The 20,734-nt window shown below is 35.1% G+C and overlaps 1 protein-coding gene across 2 annotated transcripts in view; it reads right to left on the reverse strand.

Moving 5' to 3' along the window:
- vwa8 (von Willebrand factor A domain containing 8) overlaps positions 1-20,734 on the reverse strand; it is a 246,717-nt gene that overhangs the window by 199,715 nt on the left and 26,268 nt on the right. For both annotated transcript variants that reach the window (NM_001128338.1, XM_073912021.1), the window contains 2 exon segments: positions 10,992-11,105; positions 13,150-13,310. In NM_001128338.1, coding sequence (NP_001121810.1) covers positions 10,992-11,105; positions 13,150-13,310 — 275 coding nt within the window.

Genomic DNA, 20,734 nt, shown 5'->3' on the forward strand with positions numbered 1-20,734 from the left:
AAAGTCAACTAATCAACTATAAAGGGAATGCGTTTAATTACTCTATTAACAATAAGTAAACCTGTTGCAATCTCTTTTTTTTTTGGCATTTAAAGCTTAAAAATCTAGTATTTTTTTGAATACTACAGCCATTTTTATTTTAATTAATATAATGTTTGCAGTTATAACAGTCTACAGTTTTTTATTTTATTTTTATTTTCAGCCCTGCTATGATAAAATTAAATCTTTATTTTAAGGTACAATTTCTGCTATTAACAATCTATTAACCAAGACTCTAAACTCAAAGTAGTATTTTGCCATTTATTAACAGTTAGTAGTAGGGGTGTAACGATTTATCGTTGTACAATTTATTGCGATGCAAAAATGTCACAATATGCATCGTGGCGTTATGACAATTTGATTACGATGACGTGCGTTTTCTCTTATTAGTTGAGCTGTTTGCACGTGAGCTACGTTCCACCTGCTGTCGCACAAGAGTTCAGATTGCAGCAGCAGTAATGTTAGCAGACCAAGATGAGTGGAGTTGAAATAGAGGATGGCTCATCCTCTCAAAATCAGACTTCTGGCAACATTTCGGTTGTACAGTCATTGCTTTATACTCGTCCGCTTTTTGACACACATACTGGGTCAAACATAGCCTAAGTTTTAGTCTTCACAGTGATTTACATACTTAGCACAGCGACATGGATACCTTCTAATGGTGTTGAAAGAGTCACATACTGTATTTATAAGGTACAATTCACCCTAAAATATCATTCTGTCTTCATATAATGATGTATTGGCGGCTGCAAAATCACACATGACGGGAGCTGACCGTGAGCTGTTACTACAGAGGGCGGACTATGATAGACCCGCACACGTTTGCTTCAGTGAACAGAACCTGCAGGTTGTGACTAACAGGTAATAAAGTAGTAAACAACATTCAGTTTGTGGAACAGAGTGATCGTTCAGGAGCCGCGTGGGAAGAATGAACAGCAGTGGAAATGAAACCGAAAGCGTGCACATTATTTAAATAATCATATCGCATTTTAGAGTTATGATTACGACGAGCATGAACTCTTTTGAGTTCAGAGGTACACAAAAATGCACGTCAACATGATACAGTTGATAGCGCCGAAATCAGCAACGCCAAAGAAATAGTAAACCTGCCTAAACTGCTGAAAACGCCACGACTGTCCTGTGTAATATAAAGACGGCCACCCTGTCACTTATCATGCCCAACATGAAGACAGCCATGCATAAAAACCTCTCAGACAGACACACATAAGTTCAGGATAATTTTAAAGAACTGCTGATTACCTGGAAATGTAATTTTTTTTTTTTGCACACACAAAAAAAGCAAGTGACCAAGCAAAGCCTTAAGCTCTTACTGTTAAATTCAATTGAATTGAATCATTTCAATAATATTTTATAAGAAGTTTTTAAATAGTTTTATTTTCCAGAGACAGTCCTGTTTAATTTATTTTCTTAAAGAAGGTTCAGTTTAACAAGTTGAAACAAAAGAAATGCATAAAAAATAGTTTACTTGGTAATTAAATATTTTTTTATAAAATTTGCATTTCAGTTTAATTTTAAATTTTTATTCCAAATATCGTGATACATATCGAATCGTGAACATTATATCGTGATACAAATTGTATCGTGAGCTGAGTGTATCGTTACACCCCTAGTTAGTAGGATGGCGCGGTGGCTCAATGGTTAGCACTGTTTATGCACAGTAAGTAGGTCGCTGGTTCGAGTTCCAGCTGAATCAGTTGGCATTTCTGTGTGGAGTTTGCATGTTCTCCCAGTGTTCGCATGGGTTTCTCCCAGGTGCTCCGGTTTCCCCACAATCCAAAGACATGAGCTATAGGAGTATTGAATAAACTAAATTGGCCATAGTGTATGTGTGTGAATGAATTTGTTTGGATGTTTCCGAGTACTGCGTTGCAGCCGGAAGGGCATCCACTGTGTAAAACATGTGCTGGATAAAGTTGGCAGTTCATTCCGCTGTGACTAAGCCAAAGGAAAATACACGAAAGAATAATAGTTAAAAAGGTAGTAGTAGGTTTAGGCATTGGGTAAGATTAGGGAATAGAATACGATCATGCTTTGTAAGTACAAATAAACAGCCAATATCTTATAAATTAGCGAGTAATAATCCAGTATTTGATAGTGGGAATTGCTACTTAAACTAAAGTGCTATTAATCATTTTAAGGCAACTAATTTAAAATAAAAGTATGTTACAGTTTTTATATTTGATAATGACTATATAATACTACTTCCTTGATAACTAATCACATATAAACTATATTAAAACAGAGAGAAAACAGAATCCCCTCATCAGCCACAGTGTATATAATGAGTTGTGTCATATGGGCTGTCTGTGAAAAAGCTTTTCGAATTGTAGGACACATGATGAATCACCCACTCTAAGTTGATGGAAGGCCAACAGACAATAAGCCACACTGATTGTCAGACTCACTCTCATGCCGTTTCAAACCTGTACGATTTTTCCTCCTTTTGTAAAACACAAAAGAAGAAATGCTGAAGACCGTGCTGGTCACCCTTTTCAGTGATTGCAATGAATAGGGACGGAGGCTTCAAACGAATGAAAATGGCACTGTAAATGTGTCATAAAAAGGTATATGATTCATGTGCTATATTTACAAGGGGATCAGAAATATAACATCCTGTGAAGAAAAGTTTTCTCATTTGAGTCCCTTTAAGGCAAGTCATTTCACTCGCCAGCCTCTCGGGCAGTATGCTCGGGCATTCTGTCTGAATAGGGAACATCAAATTCTCCAAAACTGTTTTCCAAGTTTACAATTATATTATACATTTGGCATCACCAATCCAGTTAAAACAAAAACGTAAGTTTCACTCAAATCACACAAAATCTGCATTTTTTTAAGGTTGCCCAAGCTAATACGCATGCACACTTGAAGGAACGAGATCACGGCACCAACCTCATTTATTCTACACATTATCATCCTCTGAATAATGCTTCATCCGATCGAGCTGATCTTTTGAAGTAATTCACAACTTGGTCTTAATGGTAAATCTCCTACAGAAATGACAGCGACTCTTTGTTTACAAGTTTGTTGGTGTTTGAGTAGTTGCTGCTGTCATGTGCGTTTGACAGAATGGACTGTTCCTCGCATTAGTTTCATACAGATTAGTTTATTTGGTTCATTTAAAAGTACAGAATTCAAGCTTTATGTGATTATATTTCATATGTCTGTGAAGCAAGTATTCACTGAGATTCCAGTGTGTTTGTTGACCTCCAAACTGTTAGAATGCACACGTCTGGTCTGAGCTTCTCCCCTGGAGAAATGTCAGTCTATAGTGATCAATGATTGGCTCCTGTACTAGAAGGCGGGGCTTCATTTGCCAAACTGACTGTTACACTTTTTCCCATTCAAAACTATTAGAGTGACATGACTTAAGTATTCTATAGTCTTGTTTGATAGATTTTTGTATACACATGGAAAGTTTTTAAAGTATTAATAAAAAATAAAAAAAATCACTTAAGTGTTTGTAATGCCACATTCAGTCAACTGTTGAACGTAAAATAACAAAAAAGTAATTTAAAAAAACAAAAAGTTAAGAAAACCCTTTCTGAAAGACTTATTATTTGGGCAGCACACATTCTGAATTCTAAAGATTAATCCCGAGATTAATCTAGATTTTGAATAATGTATCTATGCCCACCTATAATATATACAGTTGAAGTCTAAATTATCAGCCCCCCTGAATTATTAGCCGCCCTGTTTATTTTTTTCCCTCAATTTCTGTTTAACGGAGAGAAGATTTTTTCAGCACATTTCTAATCATAATAGTTTAATGACTCATTTCTAATAACTGATTTATTTAATCTTTGCCATGATGACAATAAATAATATTTGACTAGATATTTTTCAAGACACTTCTATACAGCTTAAAGTGACATTTAGGGCGTACTCACACTATGTACAGTTGCCTCAAACTGGCCCAAAGCACCCTTGTCCCCCCTCCCGTCTCCCGCAATGGCAAACATTCGCATTACAATTGGGCCTGTGCACGCTTACTTCATCGATGCTGCGCTTTTCAGTTGGCGTTCTCGCTCAGCACAGTGGGGATCACTGTCACTTCCGCCACTTTTGACACTCATAAACAATCATTAAGCCCTCGTGCTGCATAAATTAGAAGGTTTAATGAAGGTGCGCAGCTGTCGTGCAGTGAGGGGTTTGCGTATTTAATAAACTTCGACAGTTTACATTCACTGAACAGTAAGAATGATTAATTAATCCAAATGAAACAGTCCCTTAAAAGTCATGTGTCGCTTTCAGCCAGAGCTCAAGTGAACCGCGCTCAGGCACACCTATTTAGAGCCCAATTCAGCGCACTCACACTTCTCAAACGATCCAGGAAACGGGCCTAGGCACAGTACAGATAGCATAGTGTGAGCAGGACCTTAAAGGCATAACTAGGTTCATTAGGGTAACTAAGCAGGTTAGGGTATTTATGCAAGTCATTGTATAACGATAATTTGTTCTGTAGACTATCGAAAAAATATTTAGCTTAAAGGGGCTAATAATATTGACCTTAAAATTAAAAATTCTTTTATTCTAGCCATAATAAAACAAATAAGACTGTGGAGAGGCGAGCGCGTTCGAACACCCAATAAGGGGGGAGGGGGGGTAATTTTGATTTCAACTGTATTTGTGTGTATAATCCATATTCATATAAATATAATATGTATGTATAAGCAAAGCAAAACAAAAAACCCAAACCAAACAAAGTCAAACAAAAAAAAAACAATGCAAAAAATAAAAAAAAATTAAACAAAACAAAACACAAAGCCAAACAAAAAAAAAAACAAAAACAAATGAAACAAAACACAAACAAACAAAAAAAGAAAGAAAAAAGAAAAAAAATCTAAAAATGTGGAAAAGCAATGCTAAATGCTATAAAAAATAAACAACAAAGCTGTTTTACTGAGGGCTATTTGCTTATAAAAATAACCCTGAAAGTATTAAAACTTTAATAACTCTCCAAAAAAAGATGATCCATAGCTGCAGAATATTATGCCATTAAATTTCTCAGACACTCTTAAATTACAAATTTATGAAGGCAACTAGAGACAGACCGAAATAAACAGAAAGTGTCATGGTGCTAAATGACAAAACCTATAAAATCAGCTCAAGGATTCAATTGAGCTGAATCGTCTGGTGGTCAGTTTCCTGTTATTGCGGTAGGGAGATGAAAGCGTTCATTGTCATGGCCTGAAATGCTGCTCAGCATAACTCAGTGCTTCTCCCAAACATGGACGCTTGGTCTAGACTCACTGTCACGAATCTTGTTGCTGTCAGTGTGAGTCTCTCAATAGAGATGACGTCACAGGAAGTTAATCAACACCTCCTACGTGGCATTGGCCATCACACACGTGTGAGCAGTCAGAACATTCAGCATTCATTCAACATTCATGACTGCGGCTGAATCAGGCCAACCGAGACAAACAACTGCATGCGAAAAATGGATTTATTGAGGGAAGCATATTAAAAAAGGCTTCCATAATTAGAATGAGCAAATTTAAATTCTAAAAGAATTGATCGTTTCAAGAATTGAATTGATAAACACATAAATATCATGTTTTTTTTATCTTGGTGTCCCAATTTTTTTCCATTTTTTGTTATATCAAATATTCAGTCATATTGCATCATAAAACAACAGTTTATCCAGCATTGAATAACCAAGCATGAGCCACACAACCAGGGCTTTACATTAACTTTTTTAATCACCGGCCACTGTGGCTAGTAGTTTTCCAATGTTACTAGCCACTCTGCATTTTCACTAGCCACAATTTTGTTGTTGGGAAAACATATTTTATATGCATAAATTTGACGTGTGTGTCGAGTATGAGCTCAATGAGCATGAGCAAAGGAGTCATGGTTTCATAGTGTTATATTGCCATTAGTTTATATTTCAAATTACTTTTTTTTTATAGAGCTTAAAATTAACAATTTACCAAATTTATCTCTATAACCACACTAAACAATAATTATTTTTTAGCCACAAATATTTAATGTGTCAAAACAAGTATTAAACAAATCATTTCTTAAAAAAGAAAGAAAAGCAACTGACTTTTAAAAAATAACTATTGTCATGTCTCAAAAATAAGCACGGTAATCTGTCGTGGCTAAAGATCTCTCGGATCACCAGTTAACTGCACATAAATGGAGAGTTAATCTCCCATTAAAGCAATATTGTAAAAAAAAAGGATAATTAAACCATTTTAACAAAAATGAAAGCAAATAAAACTGTAAGCAAATTAAAGCAGGTGAAACATACCGTGTGATAATGAAAGGATGATCACATGCACACAATTAACTTTTTAAGGCAATTTCATAATCTGTTCAAAGTGAAAGCAACCGGTGCTATTTACAAAAAAGATATTTTGAGCTCTTAAAAGCATCAGGACTGTGGATGTATGTTCATCACTTTTTGTCTAGTTAATTTGAAAGAGAACCGATGACAGTTGCGTTTCCAGAACCTGTTCCAGACACGGTTGCTTCACGATTCGGCAGCACGCACGCGTTAAGCAGTCACGCGCATGCGTTTTAAGAAGTCGCGCGTATTACATCAGCTGTTAGCACGAGTGATGATCATTCTCTCATTCGGTATTCACTTGCTTTCTTCTGCTCGCGTGATCATAATTATTTTACTTCTCGATTCTAAGATCACATTTGCACGCATATTGGGTCATCTTTATATTGTCGAACCCTGCTTTTAGTAAAACTAAAATTTAAAAATTATTTTCAACCAGCCAAAGTGGCTGGTGGGATTGTCTGTCTAACTCGCCAAAGCTGCAATCTACCCGCATTTGGTGGGTTGGCGGGTGTTAATGTAAAGCCCTGCACTAAACAATAATTTAGAGCTTGTAAACATCAACATTGAGATAATAAGGGATATTCCCCACCCCCACCCTAAAACAATCCCCAAATTACTAAACATGTTCTTCTGGAGCTGTAAATAAACAATTAAATGGTCAGTAATATGTTTTATTATTATTATTATTATTATTATTTACACAAGAAAAAAAATAATTAGTATACATCATCAGTAAATATATCAGCAAACAATTTAGCCTATTAAAATTGAATAACTATTATAAAGAATTAGAAACAAGTTTTCAAATCTCATTAATCTTTTCTTTACTGTATATCTTACATATTCTGATTAAAGAGCAATGAATGAATCTTTTATTTGGATTTTTCGTTTGATTACATTAAATAACAGGTGTCACTTTAAAAATGCCCACATCGTTATAATGAAAGCCTTCGATTGCTTTCTTAACATGTTGTGCTCATTTAGGACAAATTACTAGTGTTTGAAAAAAACGAAAAAACACCAAGATCAGCATCTTTAGATGTTATTATTATTATGAATTATGAGTATATGGGAAACAGCGTCTATTTATCACTATGGAGGACGTCTTACAGTGACGCACCAATACATGACTGTTTTGAGGATTCCATAGGAGGGGTGATGGCACCTGTAATGTAAAAGAAAGGATAGCCGGCAGCTAGCTCTCTGCAACTCTCACATGGTCACCCACTGAAGCCAAGCAGGGCTGTGCCTGGTCAGTACCTGCATGGGAGACCACATGGGAAAGCTAGGTTGCTGCCGGAAGTGGTGTTAGTGAGACCAGCAGGGGGCGCTCAACCTGCGGTCTGTGTGAGTCCTAATGCCCCAATATAGTGACGGGGACTCTATACTGCTCAGTGAGCATCGTCTTTCGGATGAGATCTTAAACCGAGGTCCTGACTCTCAGCGGTCGTTAAAAATCCCAGGATGTCCTCCAAAATGGAGTAGGGGCTTCACCCCGGCATCCTGGCCAAATTTGCCCACTGGTCTGTCCTTCATGGCCTCCTAACCCTATCCATATCATAATTAGTTTCACTCTCTCTCCTCTCCACCAATGGATGAGTAGATTCCCCACTATGTGTAAAGTGCTTTAAGTGCCCAGGAAAGCGCTATATAAATGTGAGTAATTACTTTTTATTATTATTAAGGAATCACACTGTTTTTTAAATTTATTTCAAAGTGTTTTCATGTGTTATGCGTTTGTATTTTGGTGCATAGAGCTAATATTACCCTTCATGATAACTGTGAGGGGGGTGAATTCTTTTTTAACTCATCCGCTTTGTTTCTTTTTGCCCTTTTTTGATCACCCTGGTGGGTCCGATGATGACGTGCGAACAAATGGCGATGGTTGGCCACGCCTACTTGACTTCATTTCCACTCTATAGAAACCTATGGGTGACATCACGGATACTACGTGCATATCTTTTACAGTCTATAGAAAAAATATTAAAATTTAATAAATAGGTTAATGTTATCACAGATTTTTTTCATTACAATAAGGGGGGAATACATTTTTTACAAAACGTATCCTTTTTTTAAAATATTTTTTACATGTTAAGCACAGAATTCACTGTTTTTCTTTCTTTTCTTTTCCTTTCCTTTTTTTTTTTTGGAACTTGTGAAACACATTTTTCCTGCAAAACACAATTCCTCCAAAATTATCTCTTGGAATAACATTTGAAAAGTTTGAAATAAGTGAAGGTTTTTGTGAAGGTAAGACGTCAGGCCGCAGCTGGGATCATTTAGACCTCTTTTAAACTGTATTTTGGAAGGTCAAACTCAGGGGTGAAGTCCACTAAATGAAAGAAATTCTTGAAACTATTTTCCTCAACATTTTTATGACAGAAAAAATCAATAATTGAACATTATAAACACTGATATTTATTTCTTTAAGATGATACTTTGATTTGAAGATGTATTTTTATATATATCCAACTATATAAATCTGTGTTTTTAATAATTTATTTAATCAGTATTTACATTAAACAATGCGCATTTTTAAAGGGCACCTAGGTTTCCCCTTTTTTCAGATTTAATATAAGTCTTTTGCGTCTCTAGAATGTGTATAAAAAGTTTCAGATCAAAATACCCATCAGATTTTTCATTATACCTTTTACAAGATGCTGTTTTATACTGATTTCCAGCAGGGGGTGGTTTTGTCGTACTGCGCCTTTAAGACGAGTTTTTCCCGCCTACTGTTTCTACATGCCTCCTCCCTCAGCTGCGTCATATAACAGACAGACTTAAAGGAAAAAGGTCTCAAGTAGCGTTTGTGAGATACTACAATAAGAACTAACCTTTACTAATCAGTATTGTGAAGTTGCATTGACGAGTCACACACAATATCGTTACAAAGTTAACGCGCGCGCAAACGCACGCACACACACACACACACACACACACACACACACACACACACACACACACACACACACACACACACAAACCGCAGATGACACACACACACAGGCAGGCAGACAGACAGAGCGTGCATAGCTTAGTTAAGGCTAACCTCAAGTACTGTGTGGATATCTGTTATGCTAATGTACAAAATAAACCTGATTTAACTTCAACAAACCGGGATTGAAGCGTCTTCTTTTATAATTGTTCTGACACGCTGCTGTGCTGATGAAGTAAAGCTGAAGTAAAACGCTGTAATTAATTACACACATACTCTGTTTTAAAACACTTTAAACATGTGAAACTTACTCTTAATCACATTTGATGATGATTGCTGATCCTAGCGAACAGAACAGACCTTTTATTCCCGGTTGCTTTGCGTATGTCTGCCTGGTCTTGTTGACATATACACGCGACTACCGGAACATGTTAATGCGCGCAGCTGTCAATCAATTCGGTGGGCGGGGGGATCGCACACCTACGTAATGGTGCGATCGATTTGAAAACAGCTCCAATTGGCCGACCCTTTTTTTTGTAGTTAAATTGAAAAAAAAAGGACTGGGTGTGTTCATATCACCCCAGTATGTAGGTCTATACACTATACCATCACACAGATCTGTCCAAACAGCTTGAAAAGTAGATTTTTTACCATAGGTGCCCTTTAAAAGAAAAAAAGTTTTGATAATTTCCATATTTAAAGTTTGACTCCTTGTGTGTACTAAAAGAGACAGAAAACAATCAAAAGGTTTTTTTTTTTTTTTTTTTTTTTTTTTTTTTAATAGGCTGATATTTCTAGGATCTCAATGATTTCTACTATCCAATGACTTATGCTAAACTTAAAGTGTTCTCGCCAGACCCGGAGATTGGCTGAATGGATTCAAAAATGTAAAACTTACATTAAAATTTACAGGGTTAAATGTTTAAAACTCTTTTTTTTTTTACTTTTTTTTTCTTTAAATAAAATTAAACATTTTTTTGAACCAAATCAAACTCTCGAGTCTTTAACTGCAAGATGGATGGTGATTTACATTATGATAAAGTAATACAATAAAAAAATAAATAATTTACTTTTAAATAAAAATAAATATATAAAATACAAATACATGCAAAAACAATACATATCCAAATATTTATAAATGAAAAAATAATAATGATAATTAAATAAAAATTTAAATGCACAAATAATAAACTAATAAATTTATATAAATACAATTGTTTCCATAAAAATAATAAAACCAACGAAAAATAAACAAAAAAGAAAATGAAATAAAACACTAAAAATAAATAATTAGATTTTAAATAAAAATAAATATCTAAAATAAAATAATAAAATAAATACAAATAAATACAAAAAGAATACATAATAAATTTTTTTACAAATGAATGAATAAATAAAACTAATATTTAAATAAAAATTAAACACAAATAATGCATAAATATATATTTAAATAAAACTGAAATAAATAAATAAATATTTAATAATAAAACTATATATATATATATATTTTATATATAAAATAAAATGCTAAAATGAATAAATAAATTAAAAAATCATAACTAACTAACTAACTCTTTAAAGAATATAAAATCTTTAAAAACCACAGTAGGATGTCTTTTGAGATTATTGGCAACATTATTGGAAAACCCAGAAGCAAGGTTTAGCTGACCAGATTGAGGAGGTTTAATGTGTCTAGATTATTACCTGTCCTGAAGCTGCTGGTCAGTGAGCTGCAGTTCCTCTTTAAGTGCTTGGTAACGGTCAAACCTCAGCAGCCGTGTCCCGTCATACAGATCCAGCTCTCGGTCATGCAGCAACCTGGCGAAGCAAGTAAATCAAGGATAATGATCTGCAATCTGCTCTACACTCAAAACCACAAGCACAGAAATAGCACAAATGGGATCTTTACATCGAAAGTGTGTTTTCAAACTATCTAGAAGGTGACATATCTAAAAGGTGAAAAAAGCCAAAAAACAAATCTTCTGAAAAAAATTCTCCAAATATATGAAAAAAGATTTTTGTGTCAACTAATTTGTCCATCTATTTGAAGATGGAAGTACAAAATAAAGCTAGATTAATAATAACAAAAGCCTTATTGGTTGTTATAGAAATCAAACACTTCCCATTATTGCTGACCAGCTTTTTGCATTTCTCCACTGATATTTTTCCCCAATCATCCTAAATGATGAGCTCCAACTCTTTTAGATTGGAGGGTCTCTTTGCCATAATCCTGCACCTCTCAACAGATTCTCAATCAGATTTAAGTCAGGACTGGGCTGGGCCACTGCAAAACGTTAATGTTTTTGTCTGCCAACCATTTCTTTACCACTTTTGCTGTGTGTTTTGAGTCAAGGCTTGCTGAAATGTCCTCTGTAGACTGCCTGATGTTGTTGTTGAGAATTTTGATCTATTGCCATTCACTGTGATTAGGTTTCCTAGTTCACCGGGTTGTAAAACATCCCCCAAAACATTAGAATCCCACCACTATGTTTGACAGTGGGGATGGTGTTCTTAGGGTTGAAGGCACCTCCTTTTTTTACGCCAAATGAGGGCTACATCACTGTGGCCAAAAAATTCAATATTTGTTTCATCTGACCATTAAAAAGACTGTCTAGATGAGCAAAGGCCAAGTGGTATTCTTGGAATTGGCTGGTGGAATCCAGCAGTGTGCAGTGTCTGTGGCACTGCCTGCCTTGAGATGTTTCACTAGCAGGGCTCAAACTAATTAGGATGGCCTTGATGGTGATCCTTGGAATCTTTTGTACCTCTCTCACTTACCAGCACAGATGTCACTTTTGGCTTCCAACCATGTCCACTGAGGTTTTTCACATTGCAGAACACCTTGTATTTATTAATAATACTTTGCACTGGAGCTTCAAAACAATTATAAATGGTCTTATAGCCCTTTCCTGACTAGTGAGCAGCTACAATGCACAGCCACAGGTGAGTTCATTAAGTTTCGCTGTTTTAACCATGACTGTCCACAAACCAACAGCGGAGAGCTTCTGTTTTACACATGTTGAGTTGATTAAAATAGCTATTGCCAATGAATCAAGGTATTTAGGATGCTTTAGAACAGCGTGGACTACTTGGAATGGTATAGAACTTTACATTTTCCCATAGATGGTGACCGTTTGCAAAGAGTGTGAATAATTTTGGACATGCCACTTTTTTTTTTCAAGAGTAAATACTTTTTTTTCGATGATGATGCCTCTTGTACATTGTCTTATTTTCTTTTGGGAGATGCTTGCGTCATTTCTGGTAAAAAAATAAAAATAAAAAAAAAACATGCTGGTTGAATAAAAGTGACCAAGTCAGAATGCGAAGGGATGCCAGGGATGCGAATAATTTCTGGCTCGACTGTATATTTATAAATACTTTAACATTCTGATTTTTAATTGACATTGTTTAATGTAATTATTAATGTAATGTACCAAATGTCATAACAATACATTTAAATATTTATTATTATTATTTATTTATTATTATTATTATTATTAAAAATATATTAGCACTGTGGAAATATAAATGTATATAATCTAGTTTTAAATGAACAATTATCTACATATAACTGAAAAGTATCTCCTTCGGTTCTTTCTGACTACTGACTAAGCCAAAGTGATGCAAATGCTACAGGTAGGCTTTTAACAACTCTGCCTTTGTCTTCGGGTAATACTTTCAGGCCAAAGGAACCCCTTTGTTGATATGCTTGTGTGGTCAATGACTTGGCAAGTTTATTCACCTACCTACCTACTTCATTTATGTGCTTTGTTTAGCCATCTCCCCTCCTCCCAAGAAGACATTATAGAAAGGACATGTTTGTCTTAATTCAGATTTGTGATAAAACTCGCAGACTGCAGACCTGGAAAGCACAGCCAAGGTTCCCAGATTAACCCGATGGATGCCGTCCAGCAGCACCAGCTTGCCCTCCTGAGCAGCAGTGACCAATGGAGACGCCCTCCAGGCTGTGTCTCCATTAGGCAGCGTGTACCTTTGCTGGAGGAGGTCCCGCGCAGTCATGTCCTACACACATATAACACCGTGTCATTACAGTGTGCTGTAAATCTTGCATATCATGCAGCACGCTGACTGAGGCCCTGTTCGCACCTGCTACTAAGACGCGTTTTCGGCGAGTCGATCACAAGTGGATAAAATAGACACATTACGTTAACACCTTGCATTTAAATACGTTTCTTTTGTCTAATTTCAACCACTTCTCTGATGAGAGCTTGTCTGTGGGTGGGTGTTGGATTTCTCTGATCAATAACAATGTGAAAGCTAGTGCCAGAACAATTAAAAATGATTTATAACCAGGTTGCTTATGCACTGAGTAAAGAAATTATAGATCATTGATTTATTTTATTTATGTTCCTAATAGCTTAGACATTTAGTTCTGTTTTACAGTTTTAGCATGTGGGCTACATATGCTGTCGTTTTTCTAAAATATGTTGACATATTGTAATTCCCATCAACTCCTATTATGCCTGGACATTTAGTTGTTTTACAGTATAAGCAAGTAGGCTACATATATTGTCATTTTTATCAAATTTGTTTAACATATATTTTAGGACATCGAATGTAATTTAACTAGGTGTCTTTGAGAAAAATTATTAGTCCAAAGATCTTGTGAAAAGACAAGATTATATAAATTCCTGCCCAGACACTTCATCATGTCCTAACTACACACAACATGGTGCCATCTTTTCCCTGTTAAAAAGAGTTTTTGAATAGAATAGAACAGCTTTCTATTTCTGAGACAACGCAACAGAACAACAGCATATACTGCTGATGCACTCAGGTACTGATTATGTATTTTATTCAGTGTTAAATGAGACCAATGTGAGCAATTATGAACCATTAAATATCTACTGTATAACTGCATCCACAAGTAAATGAACAAACAAATAAAAATAAATAAATAAATAATGAAAAAGCTCAGCTACAGCATTGATGATGGCATTTTTTTGACCATAAAATCATCAAATAAAATACATTTTTAGGGGTAGATTCATTAAAACGCCTGTCGCTGTAGTAAATTAGTTTAAAAAAAGTTTATATTATATTAAAATATCTGAGATTTTTATTTTTTAGATAAAATCTTTGGACGCTTTCTAGCTCAATGGTCAAAATATTACTTAAATTTTTCAGATTTCCAAGAAATACGAATGCTTATTTTTTTATTTTAGATTTTTTTTATAAGTAGGACAATATATTGTGTATATTAGGCATTGATGATGGCATTTTTTGACCATCAAATCAAAATAATTTTTAGGGGTAGATTAATTAAAAACCCTGTCGCTGGAGTAAATTAGTTTAAAAAAGTTTATATTATATTAAAATATCTGAGATTCAAATTTCTGAGATTAAATCTTGGGACGTTTTCTAGCTCAATGGTCAAAATATTACTTAAATTTCTCAGATTTCCATTAAATATGAATGTTTATTTCTTTTTCTTTTTATAAGTAGGACAATACATTGTGTATATTTTTATTTTTAATGCAATAAGAGCTCCAGTCAAGAACAGACCACCAAACACTGGACTGTTTCTGAAAAACAGGGAGATCTGGTCACCATGAAAACAATAACTGATAATGATATTTGACAATTTTCATGTTTTTACTGCACTACTGACCAAATGAATGCAGCATTTGCGAACATAAACAACTAAATAAATTGTCAACAATTACCTAATTACCAGCCTCAAGCATCTTCACATTTTATAATAAAGTATCAACTGCAATTTAATATATGAAAAATCTCAAAAGATCATATTGTTTTACTGATTTTTTTCATATTATACACCGCATTTAATTGCAATGCCTTGAGCACAGAAAATATGATCCGTTGCACTTTTCAACTAAGATTGTTTGCCAGGTTGTTTTAGGAAATTCTGCCTCAACTTTTAAGGCAAGGAAAATGAAAAAGTTATCTAAAGGTGAATCTACACAAGGAGAACCAAACTATAATAACAGGAGGAACAACAAGACACGAAACATTACTTGCTTGTCAAAGCGAGTGCCAAGACTCTTTTTCTGGCCCATGACGTAGTATTTTTTCCATAACTGAACGTGCTGCATGTCATCAGGGATGAGCTGGGGCCTAGAGAAGTTCATAAAAGGCCTTCAGAGGGCTAAAAAGATGAAGTGCGCTACAAAAATTCCTCTTTTCCCCATACACTATGACCTCTTGCTCTCACCGTGCAAAAATAACTTAAGCATGATGCACAAACAGCTTCCTTTTCCTGCTCTATTCTCACTGAACTAAAGGAATTCCTGACATTCCAGGCCAAAGGCACACACGCATGCGGAGCTTTACTACCTGCGGCGCTAATGTTTACACTGCACTCTTCACAGTCTGTATGAGGCGCATCAAAACAAAAACGTGCTGCGATCAGACCCAGATGATAGCGTTTTACTCAGCTGGGCCACTGGTGTGAATCGCCACAAGTTCATCTATAACGTAAAAGTCAAAAGCACATCTGAAATGGCTTTTGTAGACTACGGAATGATAAAATATTAAATCAATACGTTGGATAGTCCTGTAATTGTCTTCACTGTAAAAAAATAACCATAAATTATCAGTTTTCCATATTTTGTGATTCATGTTTTTGTTTATTTCCTGTTTATTTATGGCTTCAAAATGCATTATGTGGCCTTGATCTCCAACGATTCCAACAACGGTTAACCTTGGAAAGTTCAAAAAAGTTACTTTTATTAACATTTTTAATAGTTTAAAGATATATATTGTCTGGGTTGGTGTTGTTTATTATAGTACACAACCTTCTGTTATTTTACAGACTTTAAAACATTTGTGAATAAAGACTCTCTATATATAATTTCTTTACCATTTATATTAATTCAAACTACTAAAATGTCAATTAAAGTTACTTTGTTAGACTCTACAGTTTAATTTTCAACATTAAGAAAATTACATCTAGGAGATCTAGGTCCCATAATGCAATTCATAAGCATAAATAAACTACAAACACTAATGAATCACAACAGCATATGAAAACTGTTAATTAACTTTTTTTTTTTTACAAAGTCTACAGGCCTCCTTGCGTCTTTCACTGTCAGCAAACTAATGGTTGGTGGGAAGTGGTTATCCATTTTTTTTTCCAAGCCATCAAACTGATGTTATCAGAAGAAGACTGCCGATTAAGTGCAGAGGCAAACGGTCCCAATTTGTTTAAAGGTACCGTGTGCAAGTTTGACACCCAGTGGCTGGACTAGGTATTGCACAACTGTTTCAAAACACAAGCAAGCACAGGTTCATGATCAACAGAAGTATGCCTAACTGTCGAGCCTTAAGGCTAATTTCATGTCCTAAAGAAAAGCAACGGCATGCGATAGAAGGATCATTTTACATCCTAAAATAAGTTTTTGTTCTAACCAAAATCTGAATTGTTTATTTAAGAAACTACTTCTATGTCCTGCAACTGAACAACAGAAAACTGACAGGGATCACCTCAGGTACACCCCATGTGCATTATTCAGTGTTGAATGCTAACAATGAGATTTTGAATGCCATTTTACATGACATTTATTACAATTGTACTGAAAGCAGAAGCTGATACAGTAGTTTACTTCAGATCTTGAAAATAAAACGTTTGAAATGGAACTTTAGAACTTTGACTCAGTGCAAGCCAGCACATATCAGTGATTCAGCATGAACATTTTAGAGTTTAAAAGTTTTAATATGTATTAGTTAGATCATAAACCATATCATTTCATGAGTAAGTGCATATTCTGTGCTTCTGAATGGCTGCATTTAAATTTATGTCGTGTTTCGTCTTGTGCAAACTGACAAATTGCTTATCACTGTAAATCTTGTCACGTAGCACAGGGGTTTTCAAACTGTGGGTCGCGCAGTGAACAAAGGTGGGTTGCGCAACGTCACATAGCTGCAGCTATATTTCCATTGTGGTGAGTCAAAACCAGTACGATTGACGGCAAAAACCTCTTACCACAAAAATATCTAAAGTGTGTTCCTACAAAAAGACAAAGCTGGTTATGTTTCACAGATGTCTTTTTCTTTTTTTTGCTCGACATTACGAGCACTGCTCCGTTTGAGCCCTCGCAATCTGCGTTTAGCCGGTAGAGCTGATGCTGAGCGGTGCTCTTAGTAAGGGACCGTCGGAAAAGTGCTTCTTTTTTTTTTTTGTTCCGTCCTGCGTGTTTTATTTTATTTCACTACTAATTTTCTCTTAAATGAGCACAAACAGTTACTAAAGTAGTCGGATGCTTTCATTATAGATCTGTGCATTCTAACAAAAGACAATGAGATATTCATTTACTGCTCTTCACAAAATAACTATAGTAACTTTAATCAATACGCAAATACAATCAAAAGTGAAATACATTTTATAGTTTTATTTAATTTCTGTATAGGCCATTGATTTTAATAGGCTAAACATTTTATTTTATTGTCAATATTTTCTAATATTTGCTATGTATTCTATCATTTGAAGCTATTTGTTGTCCAATATTTTTTACATCCCAACGTTGACAGATAGCTAATCAATAAACAGCTATAGTGTTATCTGTTAGTTTTAACATCACCTAATGTTATGGAAGGGCATAGATGTTAAGGAAAATAGTAATAGTAATGTAACTACCCCCATCATTCCTTCCTCAAGCAAATGTGTAAAAATTAGATCAATTCAGCAATAATGTTAATTGCATTGGCATATTATCTGACCTTTTCCCAGCTTGTAGAAGTCGATCAAAAATCTATTTAATTTGTTATGACTATACACTAGCAGTGGAATTTACTGCAATGTGACGGGGCTTGATCATAATCAAGGGGCTTGATCAAAAGTTGATCATATTCTCTTCTAAAAAAAGAAGAGTATCTTTTTCAACAAAAAAAATGATCACAGTTACAGCCAGCATCCCACAAAAAGCACTTCGAGCCTCATTTTGTGCATTTCAAATCGCAAAATCCAAAAAGCCACACACCATATATTTTTGACTGCTTTGAACTGATACATTTTTTTTATCCATTTTTCCATTTTAAAATATTATGGTGGGTCTTGAGATTGAATTACTTGCCTAGGTGGGTCCCAGAATAAAAAAGTTTGGGAATCCCTGACGTAGCATGTTGTTAGGACACAGGGTTTCAATGTAACCTGCTCACCTAATGTTTTCATTTGTAATATTTACATTATTTGCTAATTAATAAGCACCTCAAGTGGAACTCTGAATCTGAGTCTCATTTCAGAGTCTGCTACTGTCCACCAGAAGTCGCATTATAGTCACATACTTTGACAGCCTTCCTAACTGAATAAATAAAATATGCGATTTTCCATCAAGGCAACTCAGGGTGCTGAAATATAATTGGCTAAAGTGACAGTGGGTGGGTTAAAAAAACAAAAAAAACAAAGATAAAAATTCCGGAAAGAAACTTGCATTTTCAAAGCAGAACAACTTTAATATTGTTTTTATGATAAACAAGAATGTGCACAAACCATGTCTCTTAAATATCTGCAAACATATTTTGGTATTCATATGCTTTATAGAATATAAAAAACCTACATACAGATGTTACCACTTCAAAATGTTCCCTCTGCCGCCATTGTTAACGACGTCGTGGAGGTACCTACGTGCCGCTATTTGGCCGCTGAGTGGCGCTTTAACCATAGATTTTGATCTTTGCTGTTTTACAACAGGACGTGCTATATGTGTACTGTACCTTAAGTGATGTGATGTGTGCAATTCAAATATAATTTAGTTTGTTTTAAAACTTGTTAACACAATAATAAAGGAATTATAATGCTTTGTTTCATTGTTTATCTTTAATTACAAGTTGAAGAGTATTCACTGCTGTATAGGCTATTTCTGCCTGTTCGCATCCCGTCTCTTTGTGCCCCCTGGCGGCATAGTCATACCTAAAAAACATGTTCTTCTTTAGAGTGGAAGTGGTACGAGGCACGGCGGTATTGCTCATATTAAAGTGTCACCTACTTTACAGCACCTTTAAAGATTACAAAAACAAACATTATTTGGCGCTATTTTTTTTAAGGAAGTGACTCTTTTGTTCTCTTAGAGTCAATGGATGGAATCAAAGCTTTATTCGCAAATGTTTTAATACGATTGTCCGGTTTTGAGCATAAATCTATTTTGCATTTTAGATGGAAACTGAATAAACACACAACAAAAAAAAATGAGAGGTGAGAAAATAGCAGTAAAGAAAGAATCTTAAAATAGTGGGTATATGTACAAAAGCTAACAATAGATTACCTCAAAGTCCCTTTAAGGCAAGTCATTTCACTCAACAGCCATCTTTGAAACGCCTCTCGGCCTGTATGCATTCTGTCTGAATGGGGAAACATCAAATCCCCCAACCCCGACAACAAAACATGCTTGCCAAGCTTTCTAATAAATGTCAAGTTATGAATCACCTATACAAATAAACAACAACCGTCTCTTTAGTTTCATTTATGAGCGTTTGAATCAAACAAAATCTGCAGAAACTCATGTCTCTGAGCCCCTACCCTGGAGAATCGCCAATCTATAGCGATCAATGATTGGTTCGTGTACAAGAAGGCGGAGCTTCATTTGCCATATTGACGTTACACCTCTCCCCATTGAAAAATATACAGGTGACATGTCTTGTGCATTTTATTCTTTGACTACATATAGTAGATCTGCATATTTATTCCTTTTCCTTGCATGTCACACTGATGTTACAAAACAAAATGGTGGTTTCTTCAATATCATTGTATAATCGTGTGTAATGCACATAAAAAACCTGTATGTTATACAGTATCTGCCTTTATTTAAAAGCATTTTTTCAACTGAAATGCCTTAAGAGGAACCTATATAACCAGCTTACAAGATTTTGGAACAGAGCCGTAGTGTTCTGACAGCAGAATAGGGCCAGTACGTTTAATGATAACCGGGAGATCAAGGACAGTGCATGACTCTGATCCTAAAATAGAAACAACCCAAGAACACATGGCTATTTAAGGACTGAAGTGCAAAAAAATAATATTTTGTGTGGTCTTTAAAGAATCACAAATATTAAAAACACCAATCATTGCTGTTGGAAATTGAGGGAGATCTCTGACCCTGTGGTTCATAACCTCTAGCTCAGCGTGTTGATGCCCAAGACAACACTTAGCTTTCCTTAGAAACATTCAAATACTCATGTAAAAGCCTCACAGCTGCATGCAACTGAGAAAACACAAAACCACAGTTGTGTGATTCCAAGGTACAATCAGAGAGTCAAACAGAAGAGATGAAGCCAAAGAGGTTGATGGAAGATACAAATTTAGCATTTTATAAAGAACTATTTTGGGTTAAAGGCACAAAACTAATTTTGAGCACTGACATTGGATCAAAATAAATATTAAAATAAATCGTCACATCACATCAAATAAGTTAAACTTTTTTTTTTATTGTGCACATGTCTGACAACTGTACTTGGGTCTGCTCTAGAATAAA

The sequence above is a fragment of the Danio rerio genome, chromosome 9, assembly GCF_049306965.1.
Source record: "Danio rerio strain Tuebingen ecotype United States chromosome 9, GRCz12tu, whole genome shotgun sequence".
Lineage (NCBI taxonomy): Eukaryota > Metazoa > Chordata > Actinopteri > Cypriniformes > Danionidae > Danio > Danio rerio.